Source organism: Patiria miniata, unplaced genomic scaffold (genome assembly GCF_015706575.1).
Source record: "Patiria miniata isolate m_02_andy unplaced genomic scaffold, ASM1570657v1 HiC_scaffold_24, whole genome shotgun sequence".
Lineage (NCBI taxonomy): Eukaryota > Metazoa > Echinodermata > Asteroidea > Valvatida > Asterinidae > Patiria > Patiria miniata.
This window is the reverse complement of record NW_024037063.1, coordinates 5,696,158-5,718,571: the sequence shown is the minus strand read 5'-3', so window position 1 is coordinate 5,718,571 and position 22,414 is coordinate 5,696,158. Positions and strand designations below refer to the sequence as shown.

At 36.8% G+C, this 22,414-nt stretch overlaps 1 protein-coding gene across 1 annotated transcript; it reads right to left on the bottom strand.

Moving 5' to 3' along the window:
* Positions 1-227: 227 nt before the first annotated feature.
* LOC119732583 lies at positions 228-21,038 on the bottom strand. The gene is made up of 18 exons (XM_038206152.1): positions 21,026-21,038; positions 18,519-18,603; positions 18,305-18,400; positions 17,827-17,946; positions 17,575-17,664; positions 16,454-16,647; positions 15,907-16,067; positions 14,189-14,366; positions 12,046-12,211; positions 11,138-11,338; positions 8,761-9,001; positions 8,182-8,280; positions 7,372-7,572; positions 6,909-6,950; positions 6,684-6,758; positions 5,564-5,639; positions 4,338-4,406; positions 228-2,308 (listed from the first exon to the last, which is right to left on the bottom strand). Exons 2-18 carry the CDS (start codon positions 18,550-18,552, stop codon positions 2,219-2,221), a joined length of 2,133 nt encoding a protein of 710 aa, XP_038062080.1. The 5' UTR covers positions 18,553-18,603; positions 21,026-21,038; the 3' UTR covers positions 228-2,218.
* Positions 21,039-22,414: the final 1,376 nt, after the last annotated feature.

The window sequence follows — 22,414 nt, the reverse complement described above, 5'->3', positions numbered from 1 at the left end:
ATTTTCTAACAAAAAATCATGAAATGCAAGTTACACTATGACGCTCCTATGCATAGTTTCCAATTAGTCTTGCTAAATGTATTTTTGTTACACACTCGGGACAAATTCAAAAAGTGGATTTCCAGTTTGAAAAGGTAAAATCATAAAACCATTTGGGATTCTTATATTGAAAGCTTAAAACTTCTTTTAATGAACCACATAAAATAAGGAGACAAACAGTCAAGCTGTTTCGGGTATATTAATGGAAAACCATTTATTCTAAGGCTACCATGAAGGCCAGACCAATCCACATATAATTGTAACTACATCAAAGAAATAAAAGAGAATCCTCATCAACGGGATACAAAATGAGACAGAAAAATAAAAGGCAAAACTGTTACAAAATGTAACGAAACAAAGGGGAGGGAGGGAAGAAAATTCTTGAAGTCAGTGCTGCTGCGACTTGAATATTAAAAACATCTCTGTCACATGGCAAATACTTTTAGATAAGTTTCCTGGGAATTAAGTTGATCGTCTAAAATTTCTCAACAATTCTAAACATCGTTCCTATGTACAATACCTCCTGTTGACTTGCTTTTGTTTCATATCCAAATATCCAAATACCTTAGATGTTATGCTCATACACAGGGGAGATCCTTCTGGATTGGGAGGGACCCCGGAGGATATTTCACGATTGTGGACACTGGTTCCAGAACCCAGATTAAGCCTCTGTTAATTATATAGGCCATAAAAAAATATACATTTGTACAAGATAACAAATATGTCATATTTCCATCAATTTGCACCTTTCGATCAAGAATTACCTGAGAGAAAATAGTTAAAAATATGAAGTACTAGGCATTTGTACATATGTTCAGAATGTCAAACAATCTGTGTAGTTTGTCATGGTTGATGTCTATATGACTTTCAATTTGAAGTTACATATTTTTGAAACTTGCGCAAATCCGGGCAGGCATGACATAAGACCAATATCATGCTGTGATTTCATTTCATAACTAAACACTTACCCATGCAAATACATACACGTAAATATTTTGTGTAAACAATATAATATTTATATTATAGTACATATATTTTCGAACACTTGGTAAAAAAGGTAACAAAAGTAAAAAAGGTTCTCTGTTGTAAAACTTTGATGTCCAAGAGACAAGAAAAGTCATAGCGGCTGCACACAGTTAATTTTCTGGGCCAACTGCATGTGTATGCAATGAAAATTATTTACGGTGTACACACCTGCTTGACACAGTCGAGTGAAGTAAGGGAACACTCAAATTAATATGCGATAGCAGAAAATACTTGTATAAAAATTATATACAGAAAACACTGTAGTGTAATACATTAGTTATTTTCATGGACATGAACTTCTGCTCGATGAGATAGTTTAAGCGGAAAAGTACACATGGTCATGTGCAGAGGCCTTGGCTACTATTCATACTTCAAGAGACCGCAACTTTAAAGCTGAATGTTAGGGACACTTTCACCATTCTTGATGCAAATTTGCTTTCTTTCACATTGGCTTAATTCAGCTACTTGATATACAGTATTACACTTACTAGATCTCTAAACCAATGCAGATGTCATTTAAATATTTCAAAACAAGCCCGCCTACATTGCTAATGTCATGGAAATTCGTTTTGCAATGACAGTTTTGAGAAGTAGGAAAAAGGCCTTTAATTACAACGTGTTACATTTTATAAGATTTTACAATTACATGTACCAAGTCACAGTTTTTGTGTGATTCTTTACACTCGTCTTTGTCAAACAAAACAAAGTATGCATGGTGCCATATCTGAAAGGTCATTTCCATACAGAGTGTATGTACTGAACCAAATGACATACTTGTGGGACAATGGTCTTGAAGCATTAAACCTTTAATCACTGAAAAAGCAATATACGTATCATCAAACACTTCTTAGAAAAAAGATTATTACCAGACTTTGTAATTTCACCCAAGAACCGCTTTCCGAGTGTTTTCTTGAATACATTAGGTTTCACTGAGCTTAATTCATCCTGCGTTTACATTGTATTGAATCTGTTCTCACAGGTGTGAAGAAAGTGCAGAAACATTAGGTGGTTCAATTTCATTTATTTACAGCACAAGTGTCTTTCGAAAAACTTACATTTAAAAATTCTCCTACAAAGAATGATAGTACTGTCCTGATCCAAAGTTATAGAGACAACTGTAATCGGGCCCTCATTCATGATACCACTCCAATGCCTACGAGCTGTGTCCATGTACCAAGGTAATGAGCCTCCTTCTCATCTTCATTCCATTTGTGCAAATCTTGCCCAACTCATCTATGCCTCCCTGCAATAATAATGTAGATAAAGACAGGCTCAAAAGTTAGATAATGAACTACATGGTTAAAGAGAATGTCCAACATTTGCTTTTGCTGTGATTTTCAAAATGGGAAGGATGGATTTAAGGAATTAGTATTTTACAGCAAATGTTTTGTGTTCGTAGATGCTGGAAAAAAAACAAGAAAAATAAATATGTTTGTATTTTAGTTCCCTGACTAAACATAAATTGAAATGGAGCACTTATAGACTTGGGGAACTGTAAGGTCAGGGACCCAGTCTAGAAGGCTTGTACCCATTCATAGATGTGTAATCGATTGCAAACAAAATTCAGACTAACTAAATGTGGTAATTTGGTGCAGTATTTGAAAAAAGCTCAGGTTCTTTCCAACACTGGTCGGCCGACTGCAGCGTTCAAAATTGATCTTTTCTTGAAAATGTGAGCACACCAGGTAAGTCTAGTCAGGTATTTCATAATAATTTGGTAGGTTTTTTTCTGTGTGTTTGCAAACGTTGTATGTTCCCTTTTAAGGAGCAGTGGTGGGTCCTTGGATTTTTTTAAAGGGGGAAGTACATTAGTCCGAGTAACTTGGACACAACTTATCGCCTTTTTTTTTAACATCTGGACATGGTCTGGCGTTAGTAAGGTCCAAGCTAATACCGCGACCTGGACAACACCGTCCCAAAAACCAACAAAAAACATCAGATTTCACCTTCAAAACGGCCTCCAAATTACTGCCACCTGAGGTACGAGTAGACATCGATGATTAAGATGGTTGTACTGAAGTTTACTTACGATCCGGAAAAAAGTGAAATTTTCCGTTCATTTCGGAGAGCTCCCCTCGTGATCTTGAACACGTTAAATTTTCGATCGTGTTTAATGTTTGAACGACGCGATTTCTTCTTCATGCCCAGCGTACATTCGATGGTCCCCGTATCCCGAGTGCGATTCCGTTACCGAGCGCGCGCGATGCATCGATTATGATAATGAGTCACGTTTGTAAACACATACATGTGCATTTCGAACAGTAAAAGGGAATCGGGAAACAGCTTGAACTGGTACCCGCCATAAAAGCTGCGCTTGTTTCCATCGTTTGAAATGCACATGTGTTTACAAACGTGATCCAGTCTACTCATTATCATAATCGATGCCTCGCGCGCGCTCGGTAACGGAATCGCACTCGGGATACGGGGACCATCGAATGTACGCTGGGCATGTAGAAGAAATCGCGTCGTTCAAACATTAAACACGATCGAAAAATTAACGTGTTCAAGATCGCGAGGGGAGCTCTCCAAAATGAACGGAAAATTTCACTTTTTTCCGGATCGTAAGTAAACTTCAGTACAACCATCTTAATCATCGATGTCTACTCGTACCTCAGGTGGCAGTAATTTGGAGGCCGTTTTGAAGGTGAAATCTGATGTTTTTTGTTGGTTTTTGGGACGGTGTTGTCCAGGTCGCGGTATTAGCTTGGACCTTACTATCGCCAGACCATGTCCAAATGTTAAAAAAGGCGATAAGTTGGGTCCAAGTTACTCGGACTAGAAGTACATGTAGTATGACAAATTGTACTCCACAAAGGCTGTGTGTGGGGCTGACATGTGGGGTGGGGTAGGTTTTTACGCTTTACAGAATGAGTAACAGTACATATCAGATGGGAGCCAAAACAAAAGTCTCCATGCCAAAGAATTAGTAACACCCCATGAGAAAATCTAACCTCTCAGGCTTTTTAATTCCTTTTTTTTTAATTGTTGGTGGGTATTATCAAATTTCTGGGGACCTTCCAAAAAGGGAAATCCAGTCCCGGCCCATGAGGCCCAATCCCACACCATCACCTCCCTTCATTCAAACTACATGCAGTGTATGTATTACATTAATGTACAAAAATCAACAGAGGGGCGAAAAGAACAGCCAAGAAGGGAAACTATAAACTTTCAGAATAAAATAATAAAACCTACATCATACCTATAACAACATTGTTGTTATTCACAGACCAGTTTGAACAACTATAAGTAGAAAAAATATGATTCATGCTTACATTCAAGAAAGCTTCAAAGTTCGCAAGAAGGAATACGCCACAGTCGTGCATGTTGTCTTGCTGTTTTACCTGCAGAATTATAATAAAACAGACAATTTTATAAATACCATAGCTTCAATTACAGCTGGGTACGATACACAGTTTGGCAATGACAATAAACACTGATAATTTCTACCTTAGTAAACATTTAAATTCCTTCCCTTTAGTATCTCCAATTTGAAACAAATTTGATTCCTTTTTAACCACTGGACCGCGGATGACAGCTATAGCCGCAAACCCGTTTGCAGGTGAGTCATGCAAGCATGCAAGGAGTGTCTCAATCCATAGATGGTAGTGGACAAAGGCCGGTGTGCAGTCATGTGCGCAAGCCAGGCTATAACGTTGCCTCCAAGTGGCTAATTTCCTTTAGGTTTTTGATTTGGGAAACTTGATAGATGAAAATAATGTTATCTTCCAAAAAGAATAAATAAATAAAAAAAACCCATTTTTTAAATTAATGGCCAACTTTAAATACACGGTGCTGGAAGCACTTCAAGTATAAGACTGATAATATAACCGATCCTTGTCATTTGATTGGTGGAACTCACATTACTTGACATTTGTTATTACTGCCATTCACACCGCGGCTCAAAAAGTACTATCCGCCCATGGGGAATGGGAAATAGTATTGAACAGTTAGGATCATTCTTGTTCCATGATGCAGTATTTGTGTGCAAAGGCATGCTGGTGTGCGCGTTCAGCATTGCGCGTAGCGCGTATTGTTCCAAAGAACCAGCGCTACAGCGTTGGGTTCAAACATTTTCGTGAAGGGGTGGTTTGGAAGAGGAAATACATTTTTCACCAATTTTGTATTGAAAAGAATGTTCAAATATATCAAATGACAAGGATCTATATGTCAGTTATATAAAACAAATATTGAGTGGCTTTGAATTGTGAAATGGGAGGAATATTATCGCTTGGTACAATCTGGACTTTTCCAGTTCACTTGGCTTCACCTCATGAATGGAAAAGTCCAGATTTTACCTTGCGCCCTCCCATTACACACTGATCCACTCAATATTTGTATACTATTCATGGTGTTCCTTAAGTAACAGTGAAGTGAAGAACACTGTATAGAACTTACTTGGGAGGTACAAAAGAAAGTTAAAACCACTCCCTGTAAACATGATTCACATGCCTGCCTGTTTGTTTTTGAATTTGGATGCTTTAATTATAGAGAGTGTTACCTTAGGGGCTTCCATGCATAGTGGCTCTTCATTCAATGCTTTATCAGCAGCACAATGAGCGATCAAGTCAAGATATCTGTTTTAAGCAAAAAATAAATCAGCATTCAGATCAAATTTGGACAGGGAAATAATGTAGTGGACAAACAGGATGTATCAATACACTTCCTCTTCCCTTAATCTCTAACTACAATACACAGATAAAGAATATGAACAGTAGCCACAGTTAACAAATTTGCTTGTATATAAATGTTACTGTACCAACCACATAGGACTGTTATTTGCATTGTCATCAGGCAAAATTAATGGTCTTAATCATGTGTTTTTATTCCTGTATATTCTAATGGCTAAGACATCTGGTCTAGAATGCAGAAGGTCATGGGTTTGAATCAATTTATCAAAAAATAAAAAGTAAATCAGTTTCGTATTGATACTTCTTTAAAGATACTATTTCTAATTCTAAAGACTTCTATATGTATTTTTTTAAAACTTAATGTCATTAAGTTCATTTAATTTAATTTAACTGATTTTCTGTGTGTGAACCAATTTAGTCAGGAGTGCCCCTTGACAGAGACTTTTATCTCTATTGGGTGATGGATCCTTTGGGAGCCGTCATGTTCCTTTCGCTTTCTGTTGTTGTCCTTTAATGGTACTGTATTGTAATTTGTATGCATTAGTTTTTACTGTTTATCCTGAAAAATAAAGAAAATGGAAATGAAAAAGAAAAGAATCCCGCCCGAGTGATCTGGATTTTAATCTGCAATCTGCAGCGCTCAAAAAACACAAATTATGGCACTGAAGAGTGATTAATGTTTGTTTGGGCAAAATTAAATCATAATTAAATCAAATTGGAAAACCAACATCAATTCAACTGAAGAAGATGTCAGTATCAGTGTCATGGATTAATTTACTCACACATGATATACAATTATTTGCTACTGTGGTAAGTTTGCATTGGTTGTTACTGTATGGCTGTTAAGACTGTTTCTATTGCTCCATGGTTAACGTGAACTGGCATCCTTGAACTATTTGACAATCTTTCAAGCAAGACTTGGCAATAAGGTCACAACATTGGTACACTTACAAATCTAATATAAACAATGAAATCAAATCTGTACACCACCTGCAAACAAATCTGTGCAGACTGTTGTATACATCAGCACCAAGAAATCCATCAAGTGAGTCCAGAATCAGCAATCTTTATAAAAGAGAGGAACATGTTAATAGATTTAGGGTTGGGTAGTCAGCTTACATCTTCATGCAATGTATGTTATTGTTGGTTTCATTGATTCATGTGGTATGCAAATGTAACAAGTGAAAATGAACAATAAAAGACTATATAACTCACGATTTCGCTTCTCGTTGGACTATAACGCCAACCCAGTGATTTCTGTGTGGGAAAAAAAAGAAGCGGCACAATTGTATTGTTAATGTTTAGATACAATTGACAACTTATTTTAACACTTATGTACAGTCATATTTCAATAATGTTGGAAAAGCATCAGGAAACATTATACAATCTGCAATCAAGAGAATACATGCATTACAGATGGATGTTTGAAACAGTATATACAGTCTAAAGTATATCTAGACAGTCCAGCATGCAAGCCAGCAAGCTAGCAAGCTAGCAATTTGCATCACAAAATGTAAGTGGACAAATCAGATGAACATCAAGCAAAATATTTAAAAGCAATAAGGCTTAGGTGTTTCCATACAAGGCATTGTAGGTTTACATACATGAAATAATCATACAGAAATTAAAATACAGAAATATTCAAAATACCGCATTTTTGTTCACAAGTGGCACTTACCGAGTACAAACTGGTAACAGCAGGTTGCCAGTCTGCTGGATTCTTGGGGCAGTGATGCCCACTGTTCGCAGATGCTGCTCCATCCTTGGAACAGCTTGGCTGAGTGGCAGCTTTTGCAGCCAGCTGTTAGGCTGCAAAAGCTGCCCAATGAAGTAGGGCAGGATTAAGGCATCTGCCCCATTTGATGTCTTCATGAAGTGTCTAAACACAAACCCAGAATTTGTGATGTAAGACATACTTTTAATTGACATGAAAATATAAACTATCAAATTTAATTAAAGATGCATTTTTGATAGATGCTGTGTTTCAAGCACTTCATACAGGACAATTTCTTATACTTCATGCATCTTATTCAAAGGAGGTAATTAGGCTCAGTATATATAGCAACTTCAAAATGTCCTTGTCCCTGTGTGGTATGAATACTGGGATGAGGTACAAGGTGTACAATTGGATTCAAGTCTGACAAGACAAGTGAGGTGTGAGTAGATTGAATTGAAGCAAAAATAATATGGATATCTCAGCGTACGATAGGCGAGCTGGAAATACACAATTTCCTTTCAAATGTACGCAGACTGTTCTCCTGGCCTAAGAAATGTTTTTATATATAGATATTTTTACAGCACACCTGTCTTTCCAAAAAATAGTACTGCTTACTTCTTTCATGAACTGAATTAAATGTGCTTGCACATGTACGCTTTTAAGAATTGGTAGGCTGTCTGGAAAAGTATGTGGGAGTGGACATCAGCAATAAATCTGTCAAAGAGAGCCACTAATTATCAGTGTACAGAAAAGTAATTGCTGTGTTAGTACCTCATGAAGAAGTCAATGGCATCACCAGAAAGGTCCTCTCCATTTCTTAGGCGATTAATGTCTCCCACTGTAATTGTGGTCCCATCAAGCTTAGCAACACTGAATGAAATAAACCAATAAAATTCAATATCTCCTGTATTTCTTGTTATTCCACAAGTGGGTTAATGATACAGTGTAAATTATACCAACATAACATTAAAAAAGAACACGACTACACAAAAAAAAACAAATGTTGTTTTTGCAAATAGTTAAGCATTCACCCATTGATTGTGTTTGTTTAATCTTAACATTTTTGGGATATCCTTTTTTGTAGCATCAATTATTTTTCACTGTGGTTGTTTTATGCATGTGCACAGACAAATAAATGTACAGGTTTGACCTTAATCTTTTTGTCAATAGTCAGCCAGGCTACTGACACAGACTCCTAAGTAGTCCAGTTAGGATTTTTTGGGGGCAAGTGGGTTACCAATAAAGTCAAACCCTGAATACAAATTGTTCCCGAAAAAATAAATTTCTGAAATGAGGTATAAAAATAATACTTGATTTTTGCTCACACACCAAGACACGAAACAACCATACCTGGTGGAGCAATTCAAGGAGCAGCAGACAAATGTCATGTTTTCTGCTGCAGCATGAGCCACTCCGGTGCACAGGCAATGATACCACTTATGACACTCATCGCATTCAATCCATGTATCTAGGTAGTGTACATCTGCCTGGCACATATTCATTGCCCCCAAGCAAGCTGTGCAGAAATTCTCGGCCACATCCCCCAGATTGAACTTCTTCCCCTTGTGGGCAGCGCGTCTTGATTGAGCACCTGAAATTTGATAACAAATATACAAAACCATTGTTAATAATGGCTTAGATTCACCATTGAGCAACGAACAGTTCACGTACAATACAATGTTCAAGTATTAAAACAACAATACCATCTGTGTCTGAATCTGTATACATGTAATTTTCCTCCAGCAAAACAGCTTCAGCCGCAACCCTCTTGAGTTGGCGTGGCGGGCAGGGCTAGAGGGACTAAGGGAGGACGTTGATGTTGCACGAGGGATCAGTGAGGGCATTTTTGAATTGATCCAAACTTTTAGCATTAATGACGTGGGAAGGCAGGTTATTCCAGTGTGTGATTGTAGATGGATAAAAACTGGTGCTGTAGATCTTGCTTTTGGCATGAAGTCAGTAATATGAGAATTGGTGAGACCTCCTGTGTGTTCTTGTTTGTGTGGTGAGACTATGCCCAGCTTCAATGTCAACCAACCCATGAACAATTTTGTAGAGCATGATGAGATGTGTCGCCAGTCTTCGGAGCTGAAGGAGTAGCATGGCAGTAATGGAGTTTCTGGTGGAATTGTTGCAGCACATTAAATCAGCCTATCTTTGAATGCTAAGTTTGCAGTTGTTTCCGTTCTTCGTCAGTGTATGGAACCCAAGCGCAGACACCATATTTCAATTTGGGGTGAACTAAGGACCGGTATAAGCGGCTACAAGGCTTGAGGTTACGACCGATGACACCAAGTGTTTGCTTTGCAGTAGTGGTAATTTAATTGATGTGGGATCGAGACCATAGCACACTCGATCTTTACTAAATACAACGCCCTGATATGGATGACTAATGTTATTTTGAAGGGGGGGGGGGTGTCGTTAATTCTACACTTGGATGTAGTGGGGGTATTTTTGGAAGTCATGTGCACATTACAAAACATTTGTCGGAGTTAAACTTCATCTGCCATTTATACTCCAGTGCGCACAGAGCACCAAAGTCTTTTTGTAGCTTTCAAATGCACCATTTGTAAATGATCTCATTTCTCGATAGAGCAGGCCATCATCTTAAATCATTAATTATGATTGGTAAATATATAAGTGCCACATTGCATTTCTGTGCAGTTCAAAAGAACGAAACCCACTTATAGTGCTGAGTTCATCAGACTTGAATGCAGTTTTAGTATCAAGTTAGTATCCATTGATGTGTTCTTCTTTTGTATATATTTAAATATGGATATAAGTTTGAAGTCAAATGAAATGTCCACTATGCAGGGTAAGTAAAAAAAAGCAAAACCCAAATGTCGGGACCATTGTTTTAGTGAAGTTCTGCATGTACATATATAGCCCTTTCAAAATCTGGGATACGAAAACCCAATTCATAGGCTTTCTTTTAGTACAAAAATCATTGAAATCAATCATGTACTTTTCAAACCACCGTTTAAAAGTTCTGTCCACGGATCACAACAAGGTAAGTGTTCTTTCAGCAAAACGAAAACAAATCACATAGGGATATGTTTGAATTGTTCTTGTTTTCCTGAAAGAACATACACCTTTTTTGTGGTTAGGGTTTATAATTCATTAACTTGAAAAGTACACAACTGATTTGAATGATTCTTGTACTAAAAGAAAGCTTATGGATTGGGCTTTTATATCCTGTATTTTCAAAGTACTACAGTCGAATCTCGTTAGTACAAACTCTGTTAATACAAAATTCTGGTTATAACAAACATAAAGCCTTGGTCCCGACTGTGCATTTATGTGCACAATGAATGGAACTGATGTTCCTCTTAATACAAAATTCTGATATAACAACCAATTTGGCTAGGTCCCAACGAGTTTGTACTAACGAGACTCAACTGTACATGCAAAACTTCACTAAAATAATAGTCCCGACATTTGCTTTTGAATTTTTTTTATCATCCTGTACATATCAATGTAACTTCCATTTCATATTTGATTGTGTGCTTTTAATACATTTTCAGCAGAAAAGAAATTGTAGAAATATTTATAGACACATGCAATTACAAAGACAATAACCATTCAATTTTTGTTTACAAGGAAATGGAAGAAAAGGTGAACAAAAAACAAATGAATAAAAGAAGAATGATTAGCAACACCTGTAGGGTAACAAATATAGTCAAAGAGAACATCAAAAATGTTTTACTAAACACTTTGTGGTACTTACGACGTGGAACGAGGGGGACAAAGTGGTTCATGGCTCCAGACGATGATGCTTTCACCCACATGACGTGCAAAAGTGGCAAGCCATCCTGCTCTTCACATGCGCATGGGTTTAGAAGGGTATCATACCCCGGGGCACGATCCTCCGAGTACTGCTGGATGTATACCCCTAGAAACCCAGCTGCAAACAACACCTGAAGGATGCCTAAAAAGTCAAAATACAAAGAAGCAAGACGAGAGCCAAAATGAAAAAAAGAGATATACATGTATCTTACTGCAAGTAAAATACATAGCAACTGAAACACCCAAAAAGAAACATAAATATGGGCCTTGCAATATATTTGTTGGTATACATGTTGGTCATGTATACATGTCCTACATGCATGTATTCTCCATTGGAACTTTTAGGACTATCTTGATCAACCACCTAATTGGCATTGTATTATAAGATTTCAGTATTTAATGTAAGATGAGCTTTTGGCATTAACTTTTTACTCCATGTATAAATACAACGATTCCCCCCAAAACTCATTCCCTCAAAAATCTTTGATGAACATATCCGATGAGCATCATAAATGCTGCAGTGAGGTTTTTGGTGACAATTGAAAATAATCATAGCACGAATTTGCATTGTAGATGTACATGTACGTGCTTCTGACATTTGGTGACAGAGTGTACTGGATGAAATTTTCAAAATGTACATAATTATTGCCTTTGACAAATGAGCCCACTGTTCTAATGCTGTCATCTTCCCTTGAGCCCTTACTAACAATATCTGTCCGAAGGCTGTTCAGACATTAGAATCTTGTTAATGATGTTGCAAAGCTCTATACATTGACTACAAATATAGATAATCGTGGTCGTTTAACACCTTTAGAACAATTATTATAAGTTAGCAGGGCATAAGCTTACCAGAATAAGACTGTATCTTAGCCGTGGAAGCAGCCTGGTCCTGCACAGTGTGGCATATAATCTCCTCCACAGTCCAGTCTGCAATGGATGTGCCAGGTGGAGGATGTGCACACATCATGTGCATGAAAGCACAAGCAGCCTGAATACTGCCACACTCTTCAAGATACTGTGTAAAACAATAAATACATAACTTACAGGCTGCTTATAGATTTCAGGTTATAGATTTCAGGTTATATCTGCTAAATTGTTCTTTTCTTGAAATTAACTTTCCAAATAGTTCAATTTTTTTTTAAAAAGGGACATACATGTTCTCCACGGGCACCGGCATACTGCAATTTTGTGAAATACACTTAAAAAAAAGGTCATACCAGTAATTAAAAATGCAATCGCTTTGTTCATCACTTTCAATAAACTTCTCTACTATACAAATATCATCTGCTTTGAGAGGTGCAGTAAAACTCCTGAGGTGCTAAAACATTCTATTTTTCTTGAGGCGAAGCTGATGGAAAATAGAATGTTCCATGGATCACAGAGGGAGGCTAGTTTTACAACACCATGAGATAAAGCATTCAATATTTACATCTCTTTCATCAATTCGGCTTGATTTTAAGCGATGACTTATTAATTCAATCTAAATACAAATTCAAAATGTAATTAAAATTGAATACGAAAATTGGTGAAAGTTTACTTGCACTTTTCCAAGCTGGCTTCAGAAATGTTTGAACCCATCTTTTTAAAGTGTGTGCTTGTTGTATTGTATAGTACTTTGGTTGCTACGGGTATAGAACTTTTTGCCAATCACAGCAATATAGCAAAAATAGCAAATGCTACATGACTCGCTCTAAGGAAATCAAGATGCAGAATCTGTGGGTGAGGTGTTATAATAAAATACACAAACACAGATACATGCTTTGAGGGGTGGACAGTCCATATTCACTTCCCTAAGAACTGGTACTGGAAGTTCTCCTCAGGAACGAGTTAGTCAACTTCCAATACATCGACTGGCCACCCCCCAAAAACATGTTATATTTGTTTTATGCATACAATACTCAGTTGCCTTTTTTTTTTGGTTGCAGTATGCACTCTTTGGAAAAACTTAATTGTCAATACAGTTGTTTGCGGACAACTTTTTTGTACCCGCAGAGGAGGCATCTTTATTGCCCACAAATATTCTCCAGTTTGGCATCACTGAGCTTGGGAAAAGCATACTACATAATAAACACTATGCATACCATGATAAAATAGTTCACAAGAAACTAATCAAATGACAAAAATTTTAAAACTAGATTGGGCCCTATGATTATTAAGGGAATAAATATGTGTTTAGGGGTGTTACAACTCTCTGTTTAAGACCGGTGGGAAACAGGATGGGTGATTACCCGAGGCAAAGCCGAGGGTAATTACCACCCATCCAGACTCCCACCAGTCTTAAATAGAGTTTTTAATACCGACCGAACACAAAACAAGCCAAAAACTAGACGTTGCCAACCATTTTGTTTAACCATTTTACTTCATGTTTTACCAAACACCCCTCCAACTATAATATGGGATGCCCATCCCCAACTCTTTACCTTATAAGGACACTGGCGTGCGTGTCGCGCGTACTGCGCGATGTCGCGCAAAATGCAGCTGGGCTGGTGTAGTGTAAATTTCGGACCATGAAATCACTTACATGAGGAATGTGAACGTTCAACCAATGAAACATTAAAAGGCACCAAGGGAGTCCAAATTTCATGTGACACTGGAAAAGTGTTTAAGACCAGCTAGCCATGTCTTTATCATCCGGATAAGACCGGCCACATGACAGGCTCTCGACCAATAGGAATGTGTAAACTGTCTTAGGTATTTATGAACAATGCATAATCAAAATGTTTGAAAACGGTTTTAAACGGTTTTACAGTAAAAAAAATAAATGTGATTTGTAAAACACCACCAAATTAAATCATTTAGGATTTAATACCAATTGCTATTTTGGATGAGCTGTATCTATGAAAGTTGGGTTAATAATTTCACATTGCACAAGTGAATGTCAGTGTTCACTGAAAAAGAAGAGGTTTCCCTAGTTGATATAGTGCAAAAGTTGTACTTAAAAACAAGTGCCTTGTAGCCTTGGATAATTTAATTTAAGCATAAAAAACATTACCATAGAAACATAGTGGCTTGCATGGCACACACCATACACCGTTGCTGCCAGGCGAATAAACAGTGTGGCCTCCTCTGTTCCATTCACCAGGACACTCAGGGAGTGGAAAAGGCAATCCCCATCCCCCGTGCTGTAGAGAGCAGCAAAATTCTTTGGCAGTCTTGCTAGCTTGGACCGCCTGGAGTTTGTGAATCAAACAGAAACTAACATTTAAGATACAAATATTTCATAAAATCACACTGGTAGAGCTTGTAGAAACAAATGGTGATGCTTAACAAGACAAGTTAACATTAAGTAACTCAAAAATAAATAAGTTAATGAAAGAATGATCGGAACAAAGTTGGTTTATTTTATTACAGGTTTCAGTTTACAGATCTTTTAGATCTGTGCAATTGTTATTCAAATTTAGGCCCCTGGATTTTTTTGTTTGAAATCAGTTTGTGCATATCTTAACATAAAAACCACAAGAAATTCTTCTTTGTTGAGTTACAAATGCAGAGTGATGGGGCATAAATTCATAATTCACTAATCAGTGAAAGAGAATGTACATTGTACTAATAACAGAGAAAATTAGAGACAGTAATTTGAAAATACAGTTTTCTGCCAACACTGGTTTGCCGACCAGCCTTGGAAATTGATACAAAATAACAATTTTTCCTGTAAATGTCAGCGTACTTGCAATGATTTTGCAGGATGTTTGAGACTGTCATTTATAACAGACCAGCAGGATATCTTGCATAGTAATTTGGTAGTTTTGTTATTGTTGTTTGAAAAGGTTGTATATTTTCCAAAAGTTGTATTATTAGAACATAATTTTACAATATGCTTACTAACAGTCCAGTGTACAGTAGTGAATACCGGTACAGAATTAGCTCGTAGAGAGTACAAGTATGTTCATCATAAAGTTATAAATAATTTATGGAAATATCGAAAGTGTAAGTGAATGTATTAATAACACTAGGTCACAGCACTTGGAAACAGTCATGTCTCATGAAAGAGGACTAAATGACTAGGTAATAAAAAAAAAAATCGATTATTTTCATATTCTTCCTCACGTGACTTCAACTCTGATGCATGCAAATTGAAAATAGTTTGAAATGTTACACAAAGTCGAACTCTATTTGATGCCACTGGAAGACACCCTTTCTGAAAATGACCTGTTCTCATATTTTTAATTAGATTTTCTTTACTGAAAACTTCTGTAATTTGTTTTTATGAGGTAATACGGGGTCCAAAATTAGCGGTAGCTAGCTAGCCAAATGCTAGTCAAAACAGTGGCGGGCTAGTCAAACTATTCCTTATGTAGCCCGGCTGGCGAGTCAAAAAAAAATTGGGTCACGGCAAAGTAAAAGGATAGGAAGAAATAAATCATGAAATTCAGAAAGCAAACCTGTATCAATTTTTTGGGTTTAATTTTATCAACCGTTTTAAAGGGTTTCATTTTAGATACGTTTATTAAAAACATCGACAAAATTATAAGATTTGAGACAAAATTATAAGACTATATTGACTAAGATGAAATCAGTTGGAAATGGGTAAAAACGATTTTACTGACAACCTATTTTTGTACCTAGGTTTCCTTGTTCGATCACATCTGTATTCACATCACGTACTTGCGTGAGACCAAAAAATGATAACGACACGAAGATTCACCAGTGTTTCTTGGTCTTTCATTAAATATGTACATTCAATAACATAAAAGAAAAAGATAACCCAACCTTTCATCCACTTTGCTAGCAGGAAAGTCTGCCAAGCTGATATTAGTGTTGATCTGCTCCTTCTTATCAATGACATGAGGCATCAGGTCATTGCAAACTACTTGTAGGTCTGCCCATGACAAAGCCTCCAAAGTGGTCAAGCAGGACCTGTAGTCTCTCTTCTGTAAAACGAGAAAAGTATGGAAGTGGGACATAAAATACATCTCCATTTCAATCTCCATAGGTTCAGTCAGCAAAATATCCTGTCGGATACATCAACGCTAACTTGCGCAGTGTGTGTGGACTAGCTCCAAAAGTTATGTTATTGTAAATTACTAACATGTTTATGATTCTATGCACCTCATGTTGACTATGTTGTAGAGGCATATTAGAGCAGCCGAAGATGTGGCCACATATTAATGATGTTTTATTGGGGCCATGGAATTGTCTCTGAGTAGAAAACCTGCTGACCAAGGCCCCTTTCTTAACACAAACTTCTTGTGTAGTATATTGTTTAAATTTTCCGAGAAATATTGACAAGTGACAGACCTTGGGTACATCAACCAACCTTGAATTTGTGGAGAACTCTGTCAGTGACAGAGGGCCGAGGTGGTGCAGGGGGAGGTTTTTTACTGGAACATGTAGGCCTAGGCTGATCCTTTTGGCCGCTGGGACCTGGGCACTGTTGATTGGTACCATCAGAAGACTTATATGCTTCAAGCACTTGAAGAAGCTGATGGCACCTGAGTTTAGTGCCTCCACCTATCATTATTGGACCAGTAACAATAAAAAAAACACATTTAGCACCTCACCTCTTTGGAATTCATCTAAACTTCATCAGAATATTATTTGTAAGGCACTGGTTTCAATACATGCAATAATCTGACTCTAATGCAGTTTATGACCGGGCACATCAGACTACATGGAGCAAGCATCTGGTGCTCCATGTGCTTGGCAAATCAGGGAAATTGCTAATTGTACATGTATTAGTTTACAGGTGACCAAGAAGCACACTAAATGTGTGCTGATAACATGAGAAAAATGAGAAGAACTACTAATAGGGAATTAAGCGAAATAAATCTGTTAGAGATTTTACATAAAATATAAATTAAATGTGAAAACAAAAAACATTATATTGTCTAATAACTGGATTTTGCAAGGTGGCTGTTACACATGTATACACCTATATTAATTGAACCTGATGGTGAGTCAAGATGTCACAGTGGTTACTGTCCTCGCCTTATGTCACTGTCCGGGTTTGATTCCTGTTCCATATAGTCCCCATATGTTCATTGGGTTTTTGGTCCCTACCTGCAGTTCCATGGGTTTTCACCAGAATATTCGGCTTAGTTTTACCTCCAACCTCTAAAACTGTCAAATGTTCTTATTGTTTCCCTCTCAACCAGCTTTTTTTAGAGCCCCTCTGACGGCACACCGCAAGTGTGTATGTACACTGATTTTATCCTGAAAGTGCACAAGGCCAAAGCTAAGCCATAGTTCATAAAGGATGAACCGGAAATCATTCTTGGTCTCCCCAACTCTGAGGGGGTATGTGCATGGAGCCCATAGTGTGCGTTACCTTGGTTTCTTGACCAGAAAATAAATTAGTAAAACACCATCACACAGCTCATGACCGAACATAGCCTACACGTATCACTGTGAAAAACATGATAAAGGGTTACTGCAGACCTGAAACCCAGTTTGGTGACTGGAATGGCACTTCATCACTAGGCCACCAGGATGGCTTGTTGCCAGGATTCTGCCAAAAGCCACATAGACCTGTAATAAGTGAAATTAATGGGATTAAAATAAGACATGTCTTAAATATGCAAAACATGACATAAATGACATATTTTCAAATGAACCAAAGACAGTGTGTACATATTTCTTAACAGAAATCACTTTGATTCTTTTTCCACACAAATAGCCAGGTTTAAATACCTTTGGGATTGCAGATCTCTGTCAGAATCCGTCTCAGAGAGGCAACTGGAAGACTTTGAAGGTCCACACCATCAACATTTACACCAGTCCAGCTATTAGCTGCTTTCTTGGTCTCAGTACCTATCATGATAAAAAGATTATAAACTTGTTTGTTAGTGGGGACCATGATGTTTTAGTTGAAAACAATTGTTTTGTATCATTTGGCCCCATTTTGTAAAGCAGTATAACCAGAAAAACCAGACAAAAAAGACAGGGAAATGCTGGCTTAGAAAGAAAATAGCAATATTTTATCCTACTTGTTGGACAACTGCAATAAATGCCAATCCTAGCTGCGACTTAATTAAAAATGATTACTGATTTGGAGTCTCATCATTGACTGACTTTGAAGCAGATGGGATCCAAAGATGAACGCCTGCATGTTCTGGTAATGGCTGCACAAAATTAAAAGTATTACAAATGATAGAGAATGAAGACCCACCCTTGTGTCTAAAGGGCACAGGTCTCATGAAGGCTGCCTCCTTAAACTTGACGATAACTTCCAGGTCCTCAGCAAAGCCACGCATGAAGGAAGGACCTGAAAAATTATATGAATGTCAAATTTCAATGAAACCTTGAACTTGCATTGCATGAGGGGAAACATATTAAGGTAAAAAACATTATACAAATCATGCTACATTTGTAAAAGTTCTTACCTCCCCATTCAAAGACTCCCTTGTTCAGCCTCATGATTACGAAAGGCGCAACAGTCGAGCCTTGATTGTCAATCCACTTTTTGGCCTGAAATTTGTAAAAACAAAATGATATCAATGTTTTTTGTATGGGGTAGGGGAGATGTGCCATGCCCGGCAGAAAATGCCCCCACATTAATTGGCTGCTCACCATGAATTAGATTTTTCCTCCAGTAAGGCCTATTTAGCATTTTAAAAATTACTATTTAGTATTTAAAAAAAAATGAAATCGAAGGTTTAGCCTTTATCACTTAAAATTATTTTATAAAAAAGTACTTTATTTGTATTATTCTTTGGTTGATATAAATAATGGTGAATTATATCACATAAACCATTAATATATTAAATTCAATTTTGATTTGTGCTTAATAATGGTGTTTTTTTTGGGGGGGGGGGGGGGGAAGGCATTTCCCAGGCAAAATGAGGGGTCTCGGGGTAAAACCACGCTGTAACAGCCTTGTCATCAAACTGTTTTGCAGCCCAAGTCATTTCCTCCAAAACAAATTACAAAACCTCAATATTTGAATTTAATTCATTCGACAGCCATATATTTCTTTTTGCATGAGTAAGTATTGCTATTACAGTCCTACCACAAAATACTAAGCAATGCATTGTGTGAAGTGCCGGGGGGGGGGGGGGGGGGGGGGGGGGGGGGAATACGGTACCACTAACTGAACTAAACATAGATGCAAGGAAATGGCAATTGTTAGGGAATGCCTGAAAAATAGCGAGCATATGGCATGTTCTCAAGAGAACAAAGTAACAACACCTCAATTGGATTGGGTGTACTTTTATTAATAAGTAAAAATGACTAGAAATGGTTAAAAAAAGAAAGAAATGTTTTAACACCCACCTAAGTACCGGTATAGGCCTACTCTCATGCTCTAATGGCAGAGCTTCATCTATAGCATTAGCCATTATTTTATATTCAGCTAAAATCGTGTCAAATGTAAGAATGTACAGATAAAATTTAGAGTGCACAGATCAGTGCATCTAATAATCAATTGAATTTGCAATCATAATAAACCAGCTGTGTTTGAAACATTATTTGTACTTGATTTACATGTGTTATTGCTCATTATTATTTATATCAGGCTTCCGGCGGTAAAAATAAATCAGCATATTGTATGCTTTCATAAAAAGTTGACTGCAATAACATTATTATTGCAGTCGTCCGGGCATTTTCGCAGGTTCCCGCTCGATCAAGAGCATAGAAAGTCACAGTTGTCAACCACTCAACAGAGTGTAGCGTGCGCGTACCGTCGAACACGCTGCGCGCATGCAGGCGCAGAAGGCCAGGTATAGCGCACTGTTGTTAACAATCACAGTGGCAGCTTCAATACGTTTGATGTAAACGAAAAAGATGTAATGGACAGTGTCTTGAATTGTGCTTCTTGCAGATCAAGTCGGCCTGATATAAATAATAATAATAATATTGGATGGCTTTGAGGTGGATACAAGAATATATTGCACTCTCTATGACAATATTGCACGAGTCGAAAGCTTGTGCAATAAATTCTTGTATCCACCTCAAAGCCATCCATACTATATAAATATTAAATCCTTTAAAAACATATGACTATACTACTGTGAAACCTGTTTTTTTTTTTTTTCAGATGTGGGTGTCGTTTTACCCTGAGACCGGGCAAAAAAAAAAAAAACGGCATAAAAACGCTGGCAAAAGTTCCTCCCTGAAAGGGGGAAATTTTCCCTTATTAATAAAAGGACCATTATATTATATCTGCACATGACAGAGCAAACATGTATTGCATAAAACCACACATTTGTTTCCTATATGTGGTACTGAGATATTGAAAAAAAAAAACACACTACAAATCAGGCATCTTCACTCTAGTTTACTCAACCAACTTTAATTTTGGGCCAGCTGTTCCTAGCCCAGTTCCTTATTATCGAATATAACTACCATAGGTGAGTAGAGTCTGTAAAATGTTGTGAATTATACTTGTTGCTTTTATCCTTTCATAGCACTGTCTTAAATCTAGAGACCAGCTAATAGAAGTTTGAATGGATACACCAAACTAGACTCACTAATGTCAAATCTATGCCAAACTTTAATTTAAGTCAAAACGCATCTGCACCCCTCCGTTTTTTTTATATTCATTGCATTTTGAAATATCATTCTAGGATTCATTTTCATTACTACTGAGACCAATTTGAGATGTTGAAACCCAAATTTCTAACTTTTTGTACAATTATCCATAAAAAATTGGAATTTCTGGTATTATTAATAAATCAAACCTAAAAAAATTACCCACAAGCACAACTAGTTTGCCTTTAAACCTTGAAAATTGATATGATAAACTACGGTACAAGTGCTTTTCATCACATGTATACTTGAATTATACTATATGGTTCAGTCTGGATGGCAACCTTCCCAAATTGTTTTCCCTTTAATTTATGGCAAGATATCCTGTAATAACATAATATCAGAAATTGAAATATTAGCCTACCGTGTCCTTCAGTTTTCCCACTTTCTGCGATTGTACTGCAGATTCCTCTGTGTAACCTGTTATAAAAAGCCAAAGCATCAATATTGTATTAACAAAGGCATTCTGCTACAAAGTACAATACAAATGTTTGGTCCCAGTTTAAAATGAAAGATTGCTTTACTGCAATACATGCACAGTTTATTTGTTAATCATGTGCCACCAGGAGGGATAAACCTAATTACTCAGCACATGGTCAGAACAAACCACAAAAAGTGGAATAAACAGTTGAGAAATGGACCTGCTACCTATTGGGGAGGTTATTCAATACCTTCCCCCAAACCCAACATAATTTTTGCTACTGGTCAGGAAAAAAATTAGGTATGCCCTGATGTATAAACTCATATGACAATTTTTGAGACTTCTGTAAAGAAAAAAAAATGTAAAAACCATGACAAATTGATAGCTAGAACATGACCTGGATGTAATAGACCCAGATGCATTCAACCATGTTCCGCATCTATATTCAACGGATTACACTTCCCCTCACTGCGACTCATTGCATAAATTATCATTCAATCTTAGGTGCCAAAAAAAGTGCTGAAGAGGATTAGAATGCAGACACCCCCCCCAAAAAAAAAAAAAAAAAAAACAAATTTTCCCACAGTGGTCCTACATGTAGGAAAAAATAAATATTAATTCACACTAAATAACATGGTAAAATAAATATATATAAACATAGAGAAGATCATCAATAATGGGACATGCTGAAAATCAAAAAACAATGCAAAATTGGGGAAGAAGCCAAGTCAAATAAGGCAGAGTAGGTATATTTTGAAATTAGAAAATATCACTAAACTAAATAAGTAAGAAGGGGGAAAAGTAAGAAGAGTGCCAAAAAAAGATTCAAATATTTCACTTGACATAAATTTCAAAAAATGATGATACACACTTTTAGAAACCTAACCAAATGTCAGATAAAACACATCAATACAAATACACACGATTTTAAAGATTATTTTTAAAGTTGTAGGACAATTTGTTCAAGTATATCTGGTCACAAAAGGATGTTCTAGAAAAAATATGTTTCATAATTTCCTGCAAGGAGAATAAAATGTCAATGTGCCATAAACTGTCCTTCCTAGTGTAACTGTAAGACCCTGGAGGTTACATTATTTGCATAGCGGGATTTCACACATTAAAACTGTTTATTGTGTGTTTTCCTGTGATAATAGTACCACGTTTTGTACCAGTAGTGTGAGAGGAAACATTTTGACTCATAAGTTATGTGGATTATTAGATTAATAAAGTTATGGGGAAAAATTACTTAGTATGGATTTGTATGATTAAATCTTTTAACATAATTTCATGTTTGTGTCATAACAATGTTAAAAATAAATGCAATAATAACAA

Coding starts and splice junctions, on each gene's coding strand:
- LOC119732583 (XM_038206152.1), bottom strand. CDS start 18,552: ATGAGGCTGAACAAGGGAGTCTTTGAATGGGGAG. Junction 16,648..17,574: donor GTCACCAAACTGGGTTTCAG/GTCTGCAGTAAC, acceptor CAATAATGATAG/GTGGAGGCACTAAACTCAGG. Junction 4,407..5,563: donor TATGCATGGAAGCCCCTAAG/GTAACACTCTCT, acceptor ATAATTCTGCAG/GTAAAACAGCAAGACAACAT.